The sequence below is a fragment of the Bos indicus genome, chromosome 10 (genome assembly GCF_029378745.1).
Source record: "Bos indicus isolate NIAB-ARS_2022 breed Sahiwal x Tharparkar chromosome 10, NIAB-ARS_B.indTharparkar_mat_pri_1.0, whole genome shotgun sequence".
NCBI lineage: Eukaryota > Metazoa > Chordata > Mammalia > Artiodactyla > Bovidae > Bos > Bos indicus.
The window spans coordinates 22,825,984-22,848,416 of record NC_091769.1 but is presented as its reverse complement, the minus strand read 5'-3'; the positions used below and the strand labels follow the sequence as shown (position 1 = coordinate 22,848,416).

Genomic DNA, 22,433 nt, shown 5'->3' with positions numbered 1-22,433 from the left:
AACTATTTTGCTGAATAATTATCAATGGACGTCAACTTTTTTAATATTCAGTTCTCCTCTGCTCAAATTTTAATACTGATTGCTTTTTTCATGCCTTCTTTCAGGATCTGCCTAATTTAGTGACCAGGGAAAGACAAGCAGACAAAGTAAAGGTTTGTGGCGAGCCAGACTTTTTCCCATGTGTGCACAGACCACGTGGTCTATGAACATGACAACCCCCACTTCCTGTTGCGGGGAGTCACACAGGTACCAAGTAGTATGTATATGAGCTGCCAGGCACTCAAAGACACTGAACTCTCAGCTTGAGGCAGAACTAAGCACATTTGTGCAGGGAAATCCATGCCTCATGCCGCTCTCCAGTCCGCTCTGGGTGTTCATGGCCATCGCCTTCTCTGGTAGGGAGGCTTCCAAACAGGAGTGCGAGTGTTCAGGGTGAAAGGTCTGCACACAGGCACGTGGAGCTTCACAGGGACTTGGGGAAGAAAGGAGGACTGGAGAAAAGCAAGAGTCAGGATTTCAGTTTGGTTTTTGGGGGTGTGATCTGAAATGAGTCTAATTCTTGCACTATTTTATTCACTGCTTCATCTCTGTTTTCTGATTTTTTTTCCCACAGGATCTGGTGTGGCCCAGAAAGTTACTCAAGACCAGTCAGATGTATCCAGCCAAGTGGGGCAGTCAGTCACCCTGAACTGTCGGTATGAAACAAGTTTGAGTACTTACCGCCTTTACTGGTACAAGCAACTTCCCAGTGGACAGATGACTTACGTTATTCGTCAGGGTTCAGAAGCGACAAATGCAAGGAAAGACCGCTACTCTGTAAACTTTAAGAAAGCAGATAAATCCATCAGCCTCACCATTTCAGCCTTACAACTGGAAGACTCTGCAAAGTACTTCTGTGCTCTCCATGACTCACAGTGCTTGAAGTAATAGGAAAAGCTGTACAAAAACCCCGGAGCTTAGTAAGAGAGAGCCCCCCTGCTGAAGGACCCCAGCTGAAATGCACACCCGCAGACCCCAGACAAGAAATGATAGTCCTGTGGTTATTTAAGTTGTGGTCTGGATCAGAAGATTTAGTTCTAGTTAAAGGCACCTTCTACGTTATTTGGAAACAGGTGTCCAGAGTAATTTTCTACTAATATATTCTCCACTTGAATTTTTGACTTTAAATCAATTGTACAGAACATGGGTAAAGTTGTCTAAATTTGAAAATGTGCCCCATAATATTTTAAACTGGCAGTTTTACTTCATCACAAACCTGGGTCTAGTTGTGTGGAATCACCATCAAAACTATTTCCTTAATTGTTTCCTCTTAGACTTTGTGTCAGGGCACAATCAGAAAAGCAGAACTATGGGTGATGTAGAATAAGAGATTAGTTCTAGGGATCAGAACTCAGGCAATGGCTAGAGCTGGTGGACGAGTCTGTACAAAGCTGTTATCTTTATATCTGGTGCTGAACCTGAATTCACTTAAGTCAGCTTAGAGTAACACTGATGCTTTTAAACTATGGTGTTGGATAAGACTTTTGAGAGTCCCTTGGACTGCAAGGAGATTCAACCAGTTCATCCTAAAGGAAATCAGTCCTGAATATTCATTGGAAGGACTGATGCTGAAGCTGAAATTCCAATACTTTGGCCACATGGTGCGAAGAACTGACTCATTGGAAAAGACCCTGAAATTGGGAAAGATTGAAGGTGGAAGGAGAAGGGAACAAAAGAGGATGAGATGGTTGGATGGCATCACTGACTCAATGGACATGAGTTTGAGTAAACTCCGGGAGTTGGTGATGGACACAGAGACCTGGTGTGCTGCAGTCTATGGGGTCGCAAAGAGTCGCACACAACTGAGCAACTGAACTGAAGGCAACATTTGTTAAGGAAAGTCTGATGGGGACAAAAGTATGGACAAACTGTGACAGACAAAGTCACACTTGAACTATGAGGACAACTGGAACCCACAGACTTGTCTGTCCCTCACCTCCTTCAGTCTCACAATACTGGGTGACCTTGAAGAGAAGTGGCTGTCATTTGCTATCACGCTACACACATACTTGGCCCAAGACAAAGAAGATGAGGAGGACATCTCACGGGAAGTGGAGGAGTTATGAGTCAACAATAAGATGAGCTAGTTCAGCAGCAGCAATGTGTAGAAAAAGCATTTGCCAAAATCCAATAGTCAACCATAGTGGAAACTCTAAGAAACACAGGAATAATGGAGAAGTTCCTCAACAGCTCTTAGCATGTTTACTGGTAAAAGACTATATTTTTCCCTAAGGAAGGGAACAAAGGGAGAATATCCACTTTAATCACTCTCCTTCAGCAAGTGCTGGATGTTGCAGCCAGTGCAGCAAAGCAAATAAATATATAAACAATCTTTTAAGCCAGAAAGGCAGTCAAATCTCCACTATTTTCTATCTATGTAGAAAATCCCAAAGAATATGCCCTCCAAAACTCCTATAACTATTAAGTGGGTTCAGAAGGTCTCAGGATATATTAGGTAAACACATAAAATAAAATGCATTTTTATATACTATCAGTAAACATGTGGATACCTAAATTAAAAATATAATACTATTTACAATGGCTCAAGAAAGACCCTAAATCCTTAGGCATAAATCTAAGAAAACATGTACAGAACTTATACACAGAAAGCTACAGAACACTGCTACTTCCAAAAAATACAAATAGCCAATTATTCTAGCTATTATCCTAGAAAGACCAACTTTCCCCCAGTGGAGCTGCATAGGCACTTTTAGAGAAAAAAAAAATTGATGGCACATGTATTATGACCTCTTTTTGGACTCGATTCTGTTTATTGACTTCTTTATTTTATCCTCATGTCAACAGACCATTCTATCTTAATTACTGGGGTTCATACACATTTTGAAATCTGGAAATGCAAGTCATGTTTTCTTTGTCTTATTCAAGGCTTATTCTAGGTCTTTGCACTTCCAGGTAAGGTATAGAATAGCTTCTACCACAAGAGATTGAGGTAATTTGATTGGGATTGTGTTGAATTTATGAATTCATTTAGGACAATTGACATCTTAACATATGGAGTCTTTAGATGCATAACCTCTTTATTTATGTCCTCTCTAATTTCTTTCATTAATTTAGGTCCTCTCTAATTTCTTTTGTTAATGTTAAGATTTTTGTAGAGGACTTGCCTTGTTGCTGTTGTTTAGTCTCTGTCATGTCCAACTCTTCGCGACCCCATGGACTGTAGCCTGCCAGGCTCCTCTGTCCATGGGATTTCCCAGGCAAGAATACTGGAGTCGGTTGCCCCTCCCTTCTCTAGGGGATCTTCCCAATGCAGGGGTATTTTCTACATGTACAAACGTATGATGTGTAAATAAAAATAGTCCACCTGGTTGGCAGGCAGACTCTCTACCACTGAGCCACCTGGGAAGCAGGGCTACTTATAACAATTTTTTTATTTTATTTTTAAACTTTACATAATTGTATTAGTTTTGCCAAATATCAAAATGAATCCGCCACAGGTATACATGTGTTCCCCATCCTGAACCCTCCTCCCTCCTCCCTCCTCCCTCCTCCCTCCCCATACCATCCCTCTGGGTCGTCCCAGTGCACTAGCCCCAGCATCCAGTATCGTGCATCGAACCTGGACTGGCATCTCATTTCATACATGATATTTTACATGTTTCAATGCCATTCTCCCAAATCTTCCCACTCTCTCCCTCTCCCACAGAGTCCATAAGATACTTATAACAATTTTATCAATTATTTTGTATAGCTTTTTTACCTTAATTGACCTAAATGCCCAGCATCAAATCCAGAGCTAGGATTAATTGAGTTAAGAAAAATGTGGATACAGGGAATTAATTATGCCCTGAAATAGCCAGAACAGAGCTAGAACACCTGTCAGTATGAGAACAGATTTAGTTCAACAGCCAAACAGATGGTACCAACCTCTTGTTTGGGGTTTTAAAAACACTATTTCATTGAGCAGCCCTAGGAAATGGTCTTTCCTGACATTAGTGTCTGTAGGTGGCAAGGACTGGTCACCACTGAGTACCAGGCCATGATTTATGTTAGTTACCCCAGACCTCAGAAGTGAGGACATTTGTCATCTCCTATGTGATTTTTATCTCTCAAATCAAAACTATTCTAGAGTTATTGGAGAGGAATCAAGAAGAGGTCTTGCATACCTTATATTAAATTAGTTCCCAAGCATTTGGTAAATGACATTTTAATTGTATTTTCTAATGCTTTTGCTAGAATCTAGAAATAAAATTGATTTTTGTGTTTGGTGACTGTATCAATGCACTAATAGGTTCTAGTTCTTAAACAGCTTGTTTAGAGATACTTCGTATTTTCTACATGTATAAACTTATGATCTATAAATTAAAATAGTTCTGATTCTCCTTTTCAAACTTAATATATCTTATTTCCTTCCCTGGTTTGATCCGAGGCCCTCCATTAGGACAGTGAATGGAAGTAGTGAATAGAAGTACCTGTCTTGTTTGTGATCCTGTAGGGAGTAATATTGACTTTGATATTTTCACTGATGCCCTTTATTAGATTTGGAAATTTCTCTTTTATTTTTGGATTGTTGGGAATATTCATCATGCAGAGACGTTAGCCTTTCATCAAATTCTCTTGATTTTTTAAAAGTAAATAAAGTACACTATTTTGGTTTTCATCAAGCAAAGAAAGATCACTTCACCTCATATGGTTAAGATATAATCTTCTAAAATTAAAAATTCTGAAAAGAGCCAATAGGCTAAAAAACTTATTTTTAAATTCTCCATATTTTGGTTTCCATTTTTTTTTTTACTTTTGTTATTATTTAAAATGCCACTTTGAAATGTTTCGTACAGTCTTCTAAAAAAATAAAGTCAAAGAACCCAAGAAACAAAAACGTTTGTTTTCTTTCTACCTTTTGCTAATATAGTAAAATAATATATTCCTACATAGCTTAAATGAATTCATTTTTAGTTGTTCCTGTATTTTCAGTAGTAGTGGGTGTTGACTTGTGTGTGTGTGATCCGCCATGTAACAGACTACCAAAGAATATTTATAAATATTTGTAAAATATTTATATGGGAATAATATTTATTCTCATATCATCAGTTTAATTTTCCTCCATCCTAGACTTGTGATGTTTGTTATCTGTTCTTGAATTTTGTCCACGAATATAACCCTCTATTTATTCTGTTGGAGTCTTTTGTTTAACTTGACTTCTATAGTATTGAAAGATTGCTTTTGGAATAATTTCATGAGTTGTTCAGCATAACTTCTTTCACTAAGTTCATGAATAACAACTCATCTATTCATTTAGAAAACAGATAACTCTTGAGTGCTTTATGTGTACCAACCTCTCTTTATAAACATTGAATAAACTTTAAATATGGGAAGATAAAAGACAAAAGGAAAACTACAAAGAAGCCAAGAACTGAGGATGTGTGACAAAAAAGGAGCCAGAAATAATGAAAACAATTTGTGGAGTGGTTTAGGACTAAGAAAACACAGATGAATACAAAGGTCATGCAACTAAGATGTGTGTATCTCAGTCGTGTCCAGCTCTTGGGACACCATGGACTGTAGCCCACCAGACTCTTCTGTGCATGAATTTCCCCAGGCAGGATACTGGAGTGGGTTCAGTTCAGTACAGTTCAGTCGCTCAGTCATGTCTGGCTCTTTGCAACCCCATGAACCGCAGCATGCCAGGCCTCCCTGTCCATCGCCAACCACCAGAGTCCACCCAAACCCGTGTCCATGGAGTTGGTGATGCCATCCAACCATCTCATCCTCTGTTGTCCCTTTCTCCTCCTGCCCTCAATCTTTCCCAGCATCAGGGGCATTTCAAATGAGTTAGCTCTTCGCATCAGGTGGCCAAAGTATTGGAGTTTCAGCTTCAACATCATTTATTCCAATGAACACTCAGGACTGATCTCCTTTAGAATGGACTGGTTGGATCTCCTTGCAGTCCAAGGGACTCTCAAGAGTCTTCTCCAACACCACAGTTCAAAAGCATCAATTCTTTGGCGCTCAGCCTTCTTTATAGTCCAACTCTCACATCCATACATGACCACTGGAAAAACCATAGCCTTGACTAGATGGAACTTTGTTGGCAAAGTAATATTTCTGCTTTTTAATATGCTGTCTAGACTGGTCATAACTTTTCTTCCAAGTAGTAAGCGTCTTATAATTTCATGGCTGCAATCACCATCTGCAGTGATTTTGGAGCCCAGAAAAATAAAGTCTGACACTGTTTCCACTGTTTCCCCATTTATTTGCCATGAAGTGGTGGGACCAGATGCCATGATCTTAGTTTTCTGAACGTTGAACTTTAAGCCAACTTTTTCACTCTCCTTTTTCACTTTCGTCAAGGGACTCTTTAGTTCTTCTTTACTTTCTTCCATAAGAGTGGTGTCATCTGCATATGTGAGGTTGTTGATATTTCTCCTGGAAATCTTGATTCCAGCTTGTGCTTCTTCCAGCCCAGTGTTTCTCATGATGTACTCTGCATATAAGTTAAATAAGCAGGGTGACAATATGCAGCCTTGATGTACTCCTTTTCCTATTTGGAACCAGTCTGTTGCTCCATGTTCAGTTCTAACTGTTGCTTCCTGAGCTGCATTCAGGTTTCTCAAGAGGCAGGTCAGGTGGTCTGGTATTCCCATCTCTTGAAGAATTTTCCACAGTTTATTGTGATTCACACAGTCAAAGGCTCTGGCATAGTCAATAAGGCAGAAATAGATGTTTTTCTGGAACTCTCTTGCTATTTTGATGACCTAAATCAAATCCCTTATGACTATACAGTGGAAGTGAGAAATAGATTTAAGGAACTAGATTTGTTAGACAGAGTGCCTGATGAACTATGGATGGAGGTTTGTTACATTGTACAGGAAACAGGGATCAAGACCATCCCCAAGAAAAAGAAATGCAAAAAAGCAACATGGCTGTCTAAGGAGGCCTTACAAATAGCTTTGAAAAGAAGAGAGGTGAAAGGCACAGGAGAAAAGGAAAGATATACCCAAATGAATACGGAGTTTCAAAGAATAGCAAGGAGAGATAAGAAAGCCTTCCTCAGTGATCAGTGCAAAAAAATAGAGGAAAACAACAGAATGGGAAAGACTAGAGATCTCTTCCAGAGAAGGCAATGGCACCCCACTCCAGTACTCTTGCCTGGAAAATCCCATGGACGGAGGAGCCTGGTGGGCTGCAGTCCATGGGGTCCCTGAGAGTCGGACATGACTGAGCGACTTCACTTTCACTTTTCACTTTCATGCATTGGAGAAGGAAATGGCAACCCACTCCAGTGTTCTTGACTGGAGAATCCCAGGGACGGGGGAGCCTGGTGGGCTGCCGTCTATGGGGTCGCACAGAGTCGGACACGACTGAAGCGACTTAGCAGCAGTAGCAGCAGCAGAGATCTCTTCAAGAAAATTAGAGATGCCAAGGGAACATTTCATGCAAAGATGGGCACAATAAAGGACAGAAATGGTATGGACCTAACAGAAGCAGAAGATATTAAGAAGAGGAGGCAAGAATACACAGAAGAACTGTATAAAAAAAGGTCTTAACGACCAGGATAATCACGAAGGTGTGATCACTCACGCTCACCTAGAGCCAGACATCCTGGAATGTGAAGTCAAGCAGGTGTTAGAAAGCATTACTATGAACAAAGCTAGTGGAGGTGATGGAATTCCTGTTGAGCTATTTCAAATCCTGAAAGATGATGCTGTGAAAGTGCTGCACTCAATATGCCAGCAAATTTGGAAAACTCAGCAGCGGCCACAGGACTGGAAAAGGTCAGTTTTCATTCCAATCGCAAAGAAAAGCAATGCAAAGAATGCTCAAACTATCACACAATTGCACTCATCTCACATGCTAGTAAAGTAATGCTCAAAATTCTCCAAGCCAGGCTTTAGCAATACATGAACCACGAACTTCCAGATGTTCAAGCTGGTTTTAAAAAAGGCAGAGAGGAACCAGCGATCAAATTGCCAACATCCGCTGGATCGTTGAGAAAACTGGAGTGGGTAGCCATTTCCTTTTCAGGAAGCTAGCCTGATCCAGAGATTGAACTCCCATTGCCTACACTGCAGATAGATTCTTTACCGACTGATACCAGGGATGTTCACCTTTCTTTTTTTTTTTTTTCCCCGTAGGATATTTTAATGATTTATTATTTTTTTTAACTTTACAATATTGTATTGGTTTTGCCATATATCAACATGAATCTGCCACAGGTATACACGTGTTGCCCATCCTGAACCCTCCTCCCTCCTCCCTCCCCGTACCATCCCTCTGGGTCATCCCAGTGTACCAGCCCCAAGCATCCGGTATCATGCATCGAACCTGGACTGGAGACTTGTTTCATATATGATATTATACATGTTTCAATGCCATTCTCCCAAATCATCCCACCTTCTCCCTCTCCCACAGAGTCCAAAAGACTGTTCTATACATCAGTGTCTCTTTTGCTGTCTCGTATACAGGGTTATTGTTACCATGTTTCTAAATTCCATATATATGCGTTAGTATACTGTATTGGTGTTTTTCTTTCTGGTTTACTTCACTCTGTATAATAGGCTCCAGTTTCATCCACCGCATTAGAACTGATTCAAATGTATTCTTTTTAATGGCTGAGTAATACTCCATTGTGTATACGTATCACAGCTTTCTTATCCATTCATCTGCTGATGGACATCTAGGTTGCTTCCATGTCCTGGCTATTATAAACAGTGCTGCGATGAACATTGGGGTACACGTGTCTCTTTCAATTCTGGTTTCCTCAGTGTGTATGCCCAGCAGTGGGATTGCTGGGTTGTATGGCAGTTCTATTTCCAGTTTTTTAAGGAATCTCCACATTGTTCTCCACAGTGGCTCTACTAGTTTGCATTCCCACCAACAGTGTAAGAGGGTTCCCTTCTCTCCACACCCTCTCCAGCATTTATTGCTTGTAGACTTTTGGATCACAGCCATTCTGACTGACATGAAATGATACCTCATTGTGGTTTTGATTTGCATTTCTCTGATAATGAGTGATGTTGAGCATCTTTTCATGTGTTTGTTAGCCATCTGTATGTCTTCTTTGGAGAAATGTCTATTTAGTTCTTTGGCCCATTTTTTGATTGGGTCATTTATTTTTCTGGAATTGAGCTGTAGGAGTTGCTTGGGATATTCACCTTTCAATCTGAGAAACATTTCAAAAGGTTGACATCCTGTGGGAGTTTAGCTCTGCAGTTCATTTATTCAGTCAGTACAGGGGGCTGCGTCATTTGGAAACAGCGGTCTTTTCTGGCTATCAAGGAAAGAAGTTTGTTTTCCATTGATGTTCCACAGAAAAGTGAAAAAAAAAATTTTTTTTCATCATCTTTAGACAACTTGATTTTATAATCCTTTGTTGAGTGCATGTGGTCAAGGATTCAGGGAATCATAGCCTTACAGCCTAAATCTTTTCCATGTACCTCCCTAAACATTGCTTTCCCATTTACCACCCTGGTTGATTCTTCCCTTCCCTATTCCTTATGCTCTTTTCTCTTCACTCCTCTTTTTCTGCCAGGATCATCCACCTCCACCCTTCTCCACCCCAGAGAGTTTGCTTTCCCTTTTGTCTTTTCTGTCTCAGCATCCTTGGTGTCTCTCTGTCTCAGCGTCTTTGGTGCAGAGCACCTACAAACATGGGCAGAGAGGACATAAGGTTTAAGGACCATTGTTCAAGGAGGATGAGGAGAATACCATCTGTGTAATCAGTTACTATATCAAGAACAGATGTATTGAGAAATGTGTGCCTAAATGGAGACAGATGCGTGATTCCAAGGACCTTTTCAGGATGCTGAGTTCCAATGTCCGAGCTGAAGATGTTTAGTTTTCTATCCCAATGTTATTAATATTTCCTGTCCCTCAGAGCAATCACAGCCTACTTTGAAATCTCACATACATTTGCTAGAACATGGATGGGTGGCGGGGACCAGCCCCGGCTGATCCAGGGTATTCGAAGCGGGGACGGCGTCGGCGACCTATTTATTTAAATATTTTATCAAAGATATAAAGAGTAATAGAATGAGGATAGCTCAGTAGGAAAATTCAGTGGAGAAAGGAAGCTGAGTAGCTTGGTTTACGCGGGAGACCAATAAAACTTCAAGACAAGAAGCTTGCACCACTTACGTAGGCCGCAGGCATCCTTCCGTTCTCCCGAAGGAGAGGAGACACTGAGGCCTCCCCAGTCGAATCTTAGAAGCCCAGGCATAAATAGCAAGCATGGCAGGTTCTGCGCTCCAGATGGAGACTCAGCAAGAATTTGAGAGAGAGAGAGCGACATGGGGAGACCAAGTTTCAGTGAACAAGGCCCGCACTTTATTTTCCAAAGTAGTTTTTATACCTTAAGTTGTGCATAGAGGATAATGGGGGAAGGGGTGGAGTCATGCAAGGACAGCAGTTCCTGGTCCTAACTTATCATATGCAGGCTTTCAAACTTATCATATGCAAAAGTTCAGGTGAATTACATCATCTTCTGGCCAGGAGGCCTGTTAACATTTTAAGAAACTTATCTTTCTCTAAAGGTGATTATTCCAAAGTCAGGCACCAGCCTCCAAAAAAGCATTGGACAAAGCTGCATTCCTATAGTGCAAAGGTGAGGTGGGCTCAATCAAGAAAAGAAACAAAGATGCCACAAAAAAAGAAAACTACAGGCCAATATCACTGATGAACATAGATGCAAAAATCCTTAACAAAATTCTAGCAATCAGAATCCAACAACACATTAAAAAGACCATACACCATGATCAAGTGGGCTTTATCCCAGGGATGCAAGGATTCTTCAATATCCGCAAATCAATCAATGTAATACACCACATTAACAAATTGAAAAATAAAAACCATATGATTATCTCAATAGATGCAGAGAAAGCCTTTGACAAAATTCAACATCCATTTATGATCAAAACTCTCCAGAAAGCAGGAATAGAAGGAACATACCTCAACATAATAAAAGCTATATATGACAAACCCACAGCAAACATTATCCTCAATGGTGAAAAATTGGAAGCATTTCCTCTAAAGTCAGGAACAAGACAAGGGTGCCCACTTTCACCATTACTATTCAACATAGTTTTGGAAGTTTTGGCCACAGCAATCAGAGCAGAAAAAGAAATAAAAGGAATCCAAATTGGAAAAGAAGAAGTAAAACTCTCACTATTTGCAGATGACATGAACCTCTACATAGAAAACCCTAAAGATTCCACCAGAAAATTACTAGAAATAATCAATGACTATAGTAAAGTTGCAGGATATAAAATCAACACACAGAAATCCCTTGCATTCCTATACACTAGTAATGAGAAAACAGAAAGAGAAATTAAGGAAACAATTCCATTCACCATTGCAACGGAAAGAATAAAATACTTAGGAATATATCTACCTAAAGAAACTAAAGACCTATATATAGAAAACTATAAAACACTGGTGAAAGAAATCAAAGAGGACACTAATAGATGGAGAAATATACCATGTTCATGGATTGGAAGAATCAATATAGTGAAAATGAGTATACTACCCAAAGCAATTTATAGATTCAATGCAATCCCTATCAAGCTACCAAGAGTATTCTTCACAGAGCTATAACAAATAATTTCACAATTTGTATGGAAAAACAAAAAACCTCGAATAGCCAAAGCGATCTTGAGAAAGAAGAATGGAACTGGAGGAATCAACCTACCTGACTTCAGGCTCTACTACAAAGCCACAGTCATCAAGACAGTATGGTACTGGCACAAAGACAGAAATATAGATCAATGGAATAAAATAGACAGCCCAGAGATAAATCCACGCACATATGGACACCTTATCTTTGACAAAGGAGGCAAGAATATACAATGGATTAAAGACAATCTCTTTAACAAGTGGTGCTGGGAAATCTGCTCAACCACTTGTAAAAGAATGAAACTAGACCACTTTCTAACACCATACACAAAAATAAACTCAAAATGGATTAAAGATCTCAACGTAAGACCAGAAACTATAAAACTCCTAGAGGAGAACATAGGCAAAACATTCTCTGACATACATCACAGCAGGATCCTCTATGACCCACCTCCCAGAATAGTGGAAATAAAAGCAAAAATAAACAAATGGGACCTATTAACCTTAAAAGCTTCTGCACATCAAAGGAAACTATTAGCAAGGTGAAAAGACAGCCTTCAGAATGGGAGAAAATAATTGCAAATGAAGCAACGTACAAACAACTAATCTCAAAAATATACAAGCAACTCCTACAGCTCAACTCCAGAAAAATAAACGACCCAATCAAAAAATGGGCCAAAGAACTAAATAGACATTTCTCCAAAGAAGACATACAGATGGCTAACAAACACATGAAAAGATGCTCAACATCACTCATTATCAGAGAAATGCAAATCAAAACCACTATGAGGTACCATTTCACACCAGTCAGAATGGCTGCGATCCAAAAGTCTACAAATAATAAATGCTGGAGAGGGTGTGGAGAAAAGGGAACCCTCTTACACTGTTGGTGGGAATGCAAACTAGTAGAGCCACTATGGAGAACAGTGTGGAGATTCCTTAAAAAACTGGAAATAGAACTGCCTTATGATCCAGCAATCCCACTGCTGGGCATACACACTGAGGAAACCGGAAGGGAAAGAGACACGTGTACCCCAATGTTCATCACAGCACTGTTTATAATAGCCAGGACATGGAAGCAACCTAGATGTCCATCAGCAGATGAATGGATAAGAAAGCAGTGGTACATATACACAATGGAGTATTACTCAGCCATTAAAAAGAATACATTTGAATCAGTTCTAATGAGATGGATGAAACTGGAGCCTATTATACAGAGTGAAGTAAGCCAGAAGGAAAAACATAAATACAGTATACTAACGCATATATATGGAATGTAGAAAGATGGTAACAATAACCTGGTGTACGAGATAGCAAAAGAGACACTGATGTATAGAACAGTCCTATGGACTCTGTGGGAGAGGGAGAGGGTGGGAAGATTTGGGAGAGTGACATTGAAACATGTAGAATATCATGTAAGAAACGAGTTGCCAGTCCAGGTTCGATGCGCGATACTGGATGCTTGGGGCTGGTGCACTGGGACGACCCAGAGGGATGGTGTGGGGAGGGAGGAGGGAGAAGGGTTCAGGATGGGGAACACATGTATGCCTGTGGCGGATTCATTTTGATATTTGGCAAAACTAATACAATTATGTAAAGTTTAAAAATAAAATAAAATTTAAAAAAAAAAAGAATTAACTCAAGGATCCAAGGTTAAAAACATTGAGGCTACTACTTACATTTCTATACACCCATTATATCAATCAATACACTGCCAAGGACACAGTAGGTAAGGAGTATGGAGACTTAGCAGCAAACATTGGCCCAATAAGTGAAAAACCCTTCACCAATACAATTTCTAATCAATCTTTTAACTACTCAAAGGAATCTGTGTTTAGACAGTTTAGAACATCTCCTGCCTCTCACAGTTGGGAGGCTCTGAACAATCACAGGTGGCTGGAAAAACCTATTCAGGCAGGCTAGAAGATTTCCAAAGGAGTCTGTAGGTTAAACACTGTCACACCCAGGAATTATTAACTGGAGCTGTAAGCTAACTCTTTTTTCAGAGAGAGGTAGTGGGAGACAGCCCCCTGTAAAGTCAGAGGTGTAGGTGAAAGCACAAAGCAGAAAATAGGCAGACTCTGGTTTTGGGGGTAGATGCTCGAGAAATTCCAGGGAGACTCCTGAGGCTTGATCCCGCCTTTGCGTATGCCAAGCCTCCTTCCTCATGACCTTTGCCACGGGCAGAGCTCGCTCCCCACAGATGAGAATTTTTATCTCTTTACAATGCACAGCTCAGTACAGTTTTCTGGGATTAAACAATGTTTTCCACAAGCTTCATGGAACATTAGAAAATGTATTTAAAGAAGAAAAGAAAGAGCAATGGTTCTGGATAGGCACACCATCATGATCAGTGTTCCTTTTCCAGAGCCAGACTTTAAACTTCACAGAGGATGGCAGCACACACCCTGTGAGTTGGGGATATCTCTCCTTCTCTGGGGGACTAAAATAGGGCAGGAAGACCTAGACAAGGAACTGCTTGATCATTGGCTAACAGATCCTGGCAACAACACACTGCAACAGATACCTGCACTGGTTGTAAGTCTCTAACAGCAGCAGTTGTTTCTGTTCTCTGGAAACAAGCCTAGAAGCAGACACAAGTGTGAGCTCTGAGCCCACAATCCTGATTTGTCCTTGAAATATGAGGCTGGTGATTGGAGTAAATGTTTTTCTGACCTTGGTAAGTGTTCTGTGTCTACAAGGGATGACTTTGAGGCCAAGGAACTGTAAGGGTCATTTGCTCTCTACTCCTCTCCCTGTGTTTTATTCAGCATTATAGCAATAGAATTGAGAACAGATCTATGCATTTGGTAGGGAGTACAAACTTCTACATGACAGGTTAATTCATAGCCATGATGTGGAAGAGACCTTAGCAGTAAGCAGGTTGGAAGAACTCTCTGGGGTTATTGAGCCAAGGACCCCGGGATAAAGCCTATAGAGTTCTCAGATTCTTGCCGTGTGTCTTTGGTCCCTATAAAATAAGCACCAATAATATTTCTCAGGACATAGATAAAAACACTGGAGTAGGGGGTAGGTCCAGACAGTTTGGGGAGTGTTGTGCCCTTGATCCACAGAATTACACTGATTTGTTGTCAGGGGATAATTTTATTTTCTTGACCCTTTAGGGACTGTGATTGATGCTAAGACCACCCAGCCCAGCTCCATGGATTGTGCTGAAGGAGAGGATGCAAACCTGCCTTGTAACCACTCTATCATTGGTGGAAAGGACTATATACATTGGTATCGGCAAAATCCCAATCAGAGTCCACAGTATGTCATTCATGGCTTACGAGGCACAGTGAACAGAAGCATGGCCTCTCTGACCATAGCTTCAGACAGAAAGTCCAGCACCTTGGTCCTGCCCCAGGTCACCCTGAGAGACGCCGCTGTGTACTACTGCATCCTGAGAGAGGCACACTGGGACAGACGGGGCTGCACCTGTGCAGCATCTCTGGTGGGAAGAAGTGGGGACAGAGTGGGGAGAGCAGTCACAGAAGCAAATCTAGAGTCATCTAGAAGGAGAGTCAGAGAGCAGTAAGAGATGAGGAAAATGAAGGGAAAGGAAAGGGAAGAAGATGCATAAAGAAAAGAAGAGAAAAAGGACAAGGAATAAGCACCTAGTTTACTGATGAATCTGAGAAGAATTTTGAGGCATGTCAGAATCATAATTTTAACATAGCAATAAAGTAAGAGGTATTAATAATTTTTATGGCTCCTCCTCATGTCAATCAAATGTTGGTTTCAGTGTGCTAGTCCCAACATAAGAAGTGGGAAACATACAAATAATTCTCCTTGTACCAAAGGCTTCTCTCATTTGGCTCCAAGGCCAAGTCTAGACTCTGATGTGTTACAGTTGTTTCACTTACCAGAAACAAATTACTCTCTCTGAGAAAGATCTGAAATGTTATTGTTGCTAGTCTAGAACATTCATATTTCCCATGAAGAAGTTTTTTGAAAGAAACAAAAATTAAGTGAATAATAATTTTTCACTTCCTAGGCAGGTCTGGAAACCCTGCCTTTATAAGGCATTTTCATCAATTTGATAATCCCTAAGCAGCACATGGGGGTTCCACCGTGGCTTAGCAGTAAAGAGTCCACCTGCAATGCAGGAGCTGCAAGAGACCCGGGTTCAATCCTTGGTTCAGGAAGATCCCTTGGAGGAGGGGATGGCAATCCATTCCAGTATTCTTCTCTGGAGAATCCCATGGACAGGGGAGCCTGGCAGACTACAGTCTTTGGAGTTGCAAAGAATCGGACATGACTGAAGTGACTTAGCATGCAGGCATGCAAGCAACACATGGGGCTTACCCCGGTGGCTCAGTGGTAAAGAATCTGCCTGCCAATGCAGGGGACATAGGTTCGGTCCCTGGTTGGAGAACTAAGATCCCACATGCCTTGGAGCAACTAGGCCTACGTGCTGCTACTACTGAACCATTCTTGAACTGTCCATCTGAACGTTAGTGTCTGCAGATCACTTTACTTTCACTGCAGTGAAAATATACAGGTCTTCATCTTCCATCCCTTTTACCCCCAAATCTACTGATAGAGAATTGATATTATTTATAGAGTCTGAGATAAGAGCACAAACTAAAATTATCATCATATGGTTTCAAAAGCACTTATTTTTCTCTAAAATAGCCTACTAAAATTAAAAAGCATAATACAAAACTAGTAATCAACAGTTTAAAAATGTATTTACAATAGAAATTTAAAAAAATAATTTATTCACTTTCACTTTAATAAAAATAAAACTATTACAATTCAATTTTCGATGTCCACCTGGTGGTTAAGATAACTAATATTGCTCTCAATGCAGGCTGAGTCTAAAATAAATATATATAACTTTTAAAGTCATCAGTACCGTTTTTATAGCATCCATATATATGCACTAATATATAATTTTTTTTTCTCTTTCTGACTTACATCACTCTGTTTAACAGGCTCTAGGCTCTCCACCTCACTAGAACTGTCTCAAATGCTTTTTTTTTTTTTTTTTATGGCTGAGAAATATTCCATTGTATATAAGTATGGCAAATTCTTTATCTGTTCATGTGTTGATGGACCCTATTTGTGGGGCAAAAATAGAGACACAGACATAGAGAACAGACTTTGGACACAGTAGGGGAGGGAGAGTGAGAAAAATTGAGAGAGAGGCATTGAAATATATGCTTTACCATATGTAAAAGAGATAGCTAGTGAGAAGTTGCTGTATGAAGCAGGGAGCTCAACACGGAGCTCTGTGACAACCTAGAGGAATGGGGGGAAGACTCAAAAGGAGGGGACATATGTATACTTTGATTCACATCATTGTATGGCAAAAGCCAACACAATATTGTAAAGCAATTATCCTCCAATTAGAAATAAATTAATTAAAAAAAAACAAATTTTAAAAATAATACTGTTTAATAGAGCAAAGTGTTCCAGCCAATAGAAGCAACTTCTGATCATGCTGATTTCATAGGCAGCCTTCAGAACCACAAGTAAATGCATAAGAGAAGCAAAAGCTTCATCCTCAGCATTTGTAAGAAACAGTATTTCATTAAGGAAGAATCTACTGCATCCATGCCATGTGAGAGAAGGATGGGGCTATATAATTAATTTTCGCTTTCTTTCCCATAAAATTCTCCCAAATTCCTAATCAAGGTCTGCCTTCTCCAAAATGTTCTCAGAAAGTATCCCTTAAGTCATAAAATAATGACCTATTTCCTTCTCTCACTCTACCCCTGCCCGCACATTCTGAGTTGGTTGCAGTGGGAGGGTGGGGCGTCCTGTCAGTGTCACCTGAGCAGGATTTGTTGGGTAAGCTGATTGGCTGCAGGAGCAGGAACGACTTATGACACTCACTCCCTCAGGGTTTAGTCAAGTATCTTGCAGTGAAAATGTCCCAACAAGAAGAGGAATCATCATGAAGAGGCTAGCAGGCACTGTGCTGGGGCTTTTGTTTGCCCAGGTTTGCTGTGAGTTGGGGCTGACCCACAAGGAATCTGAAGGAATGAGGCACTGCTCTATTGTTGGGGGAGGGAGAGGAGCTGACAAGTCCTGCAGACTTTTTATCCTTCTCATCATCTATGGGGATGGGGAGGGCACTTTCAGGGTTTAGTAGGAGTTACAGTGACCCTCACCAGTGACTGTTTCTCTTTCCTCATCAGATGTGTGAGGAGTGGATGTGGAGCAGAGTCCCCCAGCCCTGAGTCTCCAGGAGGGAGCCAGCTACACACTTCGGTGTAATTTTTCCACTTACTCACAGAGTGTGAATTGGTATCTTCAGAAACCTGGGGGCCACATCATCCACCTGTTTCACATTCCTTCAGGGACAAAGCAGGATGGAAGATTACATGCCACGACAGTTCCTAAAGAAGGCCGCAGCTCACTGCACATTTCCTCTTCACAGACCACAGACTCAGGCACTTACTTCTGTGCTGTTCAGCACAGTGCTCCCCAGGTACCTGCAGCCTCTACACAAACCCTCCATGGGGCTCAGCCCCTCCTCCAGCCACAGTCACACCGTGAGGCCACCACAGGGCACCTGCAGCGCTTAATGTTACTCACCTTTATCAGTACAGTTTTAACCACAGACACCTTTTGGCCCTACAGATTATGGAGTTTGGTCTTTATCTTTCCTTCTCAACATGTATCTCCTTATGCACTAGAAACTTCTAACCGGGAACTGGCAGAGTAGTTGATAAGAGGATAGAATTAAAATAAATATTTGACCACAGCTTCCCAGTGGTAAAGAATTTGCCAACCAAAGGAGGAGATGCCGAAGACATGGGTTTGATCCCAGGGTTGGCAAGATCTTCTGGAGGAGGAAATGGTAACCCATTCCAGTATTCTTGGGAAACACTGGGAAATCTCATGGACAGAGGAGCCTGGCAGGCTCCAGTCCATGGGGTCTCAAAGAGTTGGACTGACTGAGTGACTAAGTACACATGGTGAACTCAAAAATGTTAAAAAGTGAAAGGAATTAAATGAAATCATTCCAATAAAGATATTATCCAGTTTGTGAGAGGGTGGGGCCTACTGAAAGAATTAAAGCAGATATGAACTTAGAGTTCTAGCTGGCTGAGAAGAGCAGAAGAGGAACTTGAGTTGCCACTGACCACTGGCACCAGAAACAATGGACAAGGTACCGGGAGCATCATTTTAGCTTCTGTAGCTTCAACTAGGCTGAGTTGTGGAGGAGAAAACCTAGGATATCTCATCAATTAGGTGGACTGAGAAAACTGGATTACAAACAAGTTCATGCAGACAGAAACTCCAAGAAAGAAATAGATGTCTGTGGAACTAATGACTTTTTAATCTCTTTAAGTAGGGGTGAGTGGACAACAGAAGGAAAAAAGTGATCAAGAGCAGGTGAAACAGAGCCCTCAATCTTTGACAGTCCAGGAAGGAGAGATTTCCATTCTGAACTGTAGTTATGAGAAGGGTGTGTTTGACTATCTCCTGTGGCACTGGCAATATCCTGGTAAAGGACCTGCATTCCTGATAGCCATACGTTCAGTTATGAATGAAATGGAAGATGAAAGTTTCACAGTTTCCCTCAGTAAGAGTGCCAAACAGCTCTCATTGCACATCACAACTTCCCAGCCTGGCGACTCAGCCACCTACATCTGTGCAGCAAGTGCCGGCTGCTCCCCTGCAATCTGTACCCAAACCTGCAGCTGAGCTGCAGCCACACCCTGCTGTGTAGATGAAATACACATGCACACAAGTACACACATCTCTTTGGTCATAAAAATCTTAATATATTTAAGAAAACTGAAATTATATAGAATTTATTCTTCAAAATGGAGATGATACAGAATATCTAGTACAAAGAGATGTCTGTAGAAACTCTCAAATATTTGGAATATATGCACTAACTTAAAAATAACCATAGGTTAAAGAAACAATTACTATGACTTTAGAAAGTATTTTGAAAGTAAATATTGTGAAAGCACATTATATAAATATGTAGGAGATGCAGGTAAAATAATACGTAAAAGGAAATTTATCTTTTAAAATGCTTATTTAACTAAAGAAAAAAGGTTGAAAAACTATCATGTAGGCTTTCAGCGAAAGATGATAGAAAAGCGAATTAAACCCAACATAAACTGAAAGAAGTAAATACTAAAATGTTGGATTGGTGAAATACAAAGAAAGCTATGGGAATAGCAATGAAATACAAAGTTAATTTTGTTAAAATGATCAATAAGATTGAAATATTTCTAGGTAGAATTATCAAGGGAAAAAGAAAAAAAACAAATTATAAATATATGTAACTAAAAAGAAAGTTATTCTCCAATTTCTATAATGTTAAAAGGGTAATAAAAGAATATAATTAACAAGTTTATGTCACTAAGTGTATAGAAGTAAATTTACACAAGTAGGGAAGATTTTTTTTTTTTTTTTTGACAAAGTGCAAAGACAATTCAATAGAGTCAACACAGTCTTATGAGCAAATGATGTTGGGACAGTTGGATATTCTTGGGAAATAATTGAAACTCGGCCTAAATATCACACCTTATAAAAAAATGTGGGTACAGCCTCAAAATGAACCATACATCCAAGTGTAAGATGTAAAATTGCCAAATCTTTTAGGAAAAACATAAGAGAATATCTTCATGATCTAGGGCTAGACAAAAAGAATTTTGACATGACACCAAGAGCACGATCCATGAACAAACTTAGATTTCATCAAAATTAAAATTGTTTGCTCTGTGAAAAGACACTGTTAAAAGAAGGAAAAAGATAAACCACAGAATGACAGGAAATATTTGCAAAATACATTTTCATGAAAAGATTGTGTTCAGAAAACAATGAACCCTCTAGACTCAGCAGGAAGAAAACAATCCAGTTGAAAACTGGACGATAGATTTACACAGACACTTCATCGGAGAGCTATGTGGTAAGGAAATAAGCATATAAAAAGATGGTCAGGCTAAGTCAAATATCTCTCTTAGTAAATGTCACATTGCACTGGAAAATATGTGGTTATTTTCAAATACCTTTTGATAGTGATTTCTAACATAATTCCAAGGTGATTAGAAAACAGACTGTAGGATTTCAATACCTTTAGACCATGAAATTTACACCTTGTTTTATGTCCCTGGATGTGTACCAGTGTCTCCTAGTTTATAGTCTATGGGACCTTGAATAGAATTTGCATCCTACTATTGTGTCAAGGCTGTATATTTTTACCCTGCTTATTTAACTTATATGCAGAGTACATCGTGAGAAACGCTGGACTGGATGAAACACAAGCTGGAATCAAGATTGCCAGGAGAAATATCAATAACCTCAGATATGCAGATGACACCACCCTTATGGCAGAAAGTGAAGAGGAACTAAAAAGCCTCTTGATGAAAGTGAAAAAGTGAAAGTGAAAAAGTTGGCTTAAAGCTCAACATTCAGAAACTAAGATCATGGCATCTGGTCCCATAATTTCATGGAAAATAGATGGGGAAACAGTGTCAGACTTCATTTTGGGGGGCTCCAAAATCGCTTCAGATGGTGATTGCAGCCATGAAATTAAAAGACGCTTACTCCTTGGAAGGAAAGTTATGACCAACCTAGATAGCATATTCAAAAGCAGAGACAAAAAAAAAAAAAAAAAACAAAAGCAGAGACATTACTTTGTCAACAAAGGTCTGTCAATCAAGGCTGTGGTTTTTCCAGTGGTCATGTATGGATGTGAGAGTTGGACTGTGAAGAAAGCTGAGCACTGAAGAATTGATGCTTTTGAACTGTGGTGTTGGAGAAGACTCTTGAGAGTCCTTTGGACTGCAAGGAGATCCAGCTAGTCCATTCCGAAGGAGATCAGTCCTGGGTATTCTTTGGAAGGAATGATGCTAAAGCTGAAACTCCAGTACTTTGGCCACCTCATGTGAAGAGTTGACTCATTGGAAAAGACTCTGGGGCAGGAGGAGAAGGGGACGACAGAGGATGTGATCGCTGGATGGCATCACCGACTCGATGGACATGAGTTTGAGTGAACTCCGAGAGTTGGTGATGTACAGGAAGGCCTGGCATGCTGCAATTCATGGGGTCTCATAGGGTTCAACATGACTGAGCGACTGAATTGAACTGAACTGAACTGATGCCCAAGGAAGCACAGTGCTTGCCAACCCAAAAGTAGTGAACAGATTTTAAAAAGCATTTTTTGATTTCTATTTTTTCATCTCTGTTCAGAAATAATCCTTACCAAAAAGAAAAAAAATCAAGTGCCATTCTTATACCAAACGTGTCCTGCTTTAAAACATTCTACTGAACTTATCTTTAGAAATTACAGAATTAATGAGTGCTGTTTAATAGAACTGTTGTTAGTTCTATCACTAATTCTACCAATAGAGATTCATGAGTATATGATCTCATGAGAAAAATAATAGGAGTTAGTAACTTGGAGCTCCATTGGCACACTGTGTCTTTTAACTGTTTTTCCCTGTAGCTAACACATTAATAAATTGAATCAGGAAGAGATTGTTGGCAGTGCACACTGAGGATTCTAATGTTTCACAAATTCTAGCTGTTTGCACATCTGAGAGACTGAATCTAAAGTTAGAAGAATATCTAATTTGTTCATTACACCAGAATTGCATAAAACTGGCAACACACTAAGTGATTTTTAAATAAACTAGTAACAAGTGTATACACAATGCAGAACATAGAGAAGAAGCATCCTGGGCACAAAGATGATGAGAAAACTTCAGAAAATAATTCATTTTAGTAGTTAGAACAAAAACTCAGAAAACTACATCACCCATGGAATAAATACACGATAACTATAAAAGGTAAAGAAAAATTCTAAAAATAGAAGTAAACCTGAAATAAAGGAGAATGACATG

At 40.0% G+C, this 22,433-nt stretch overlaps 1 gene segment (V, D, J or C); it reads left to right on the top strand.

Annotated features, from left to right (window-relative positions):
• Positions 1–331: 331 nt before the first annotated feature.
• LOC109564835 (T cell receptor delta constant-like) overlaps positions 332–22,433 on the top strand; it is a gene marked incomplete in the record, with an annotated part of 620,053 nt that continues 597,951 nt past the window's right edge. The window contains 2 exon segments of the C gene segment in view: positions 332–395; positions 614–903. Of these exon segments, the coding sequence occupies positions 347–395; positions 614–903 (339 nt within the window).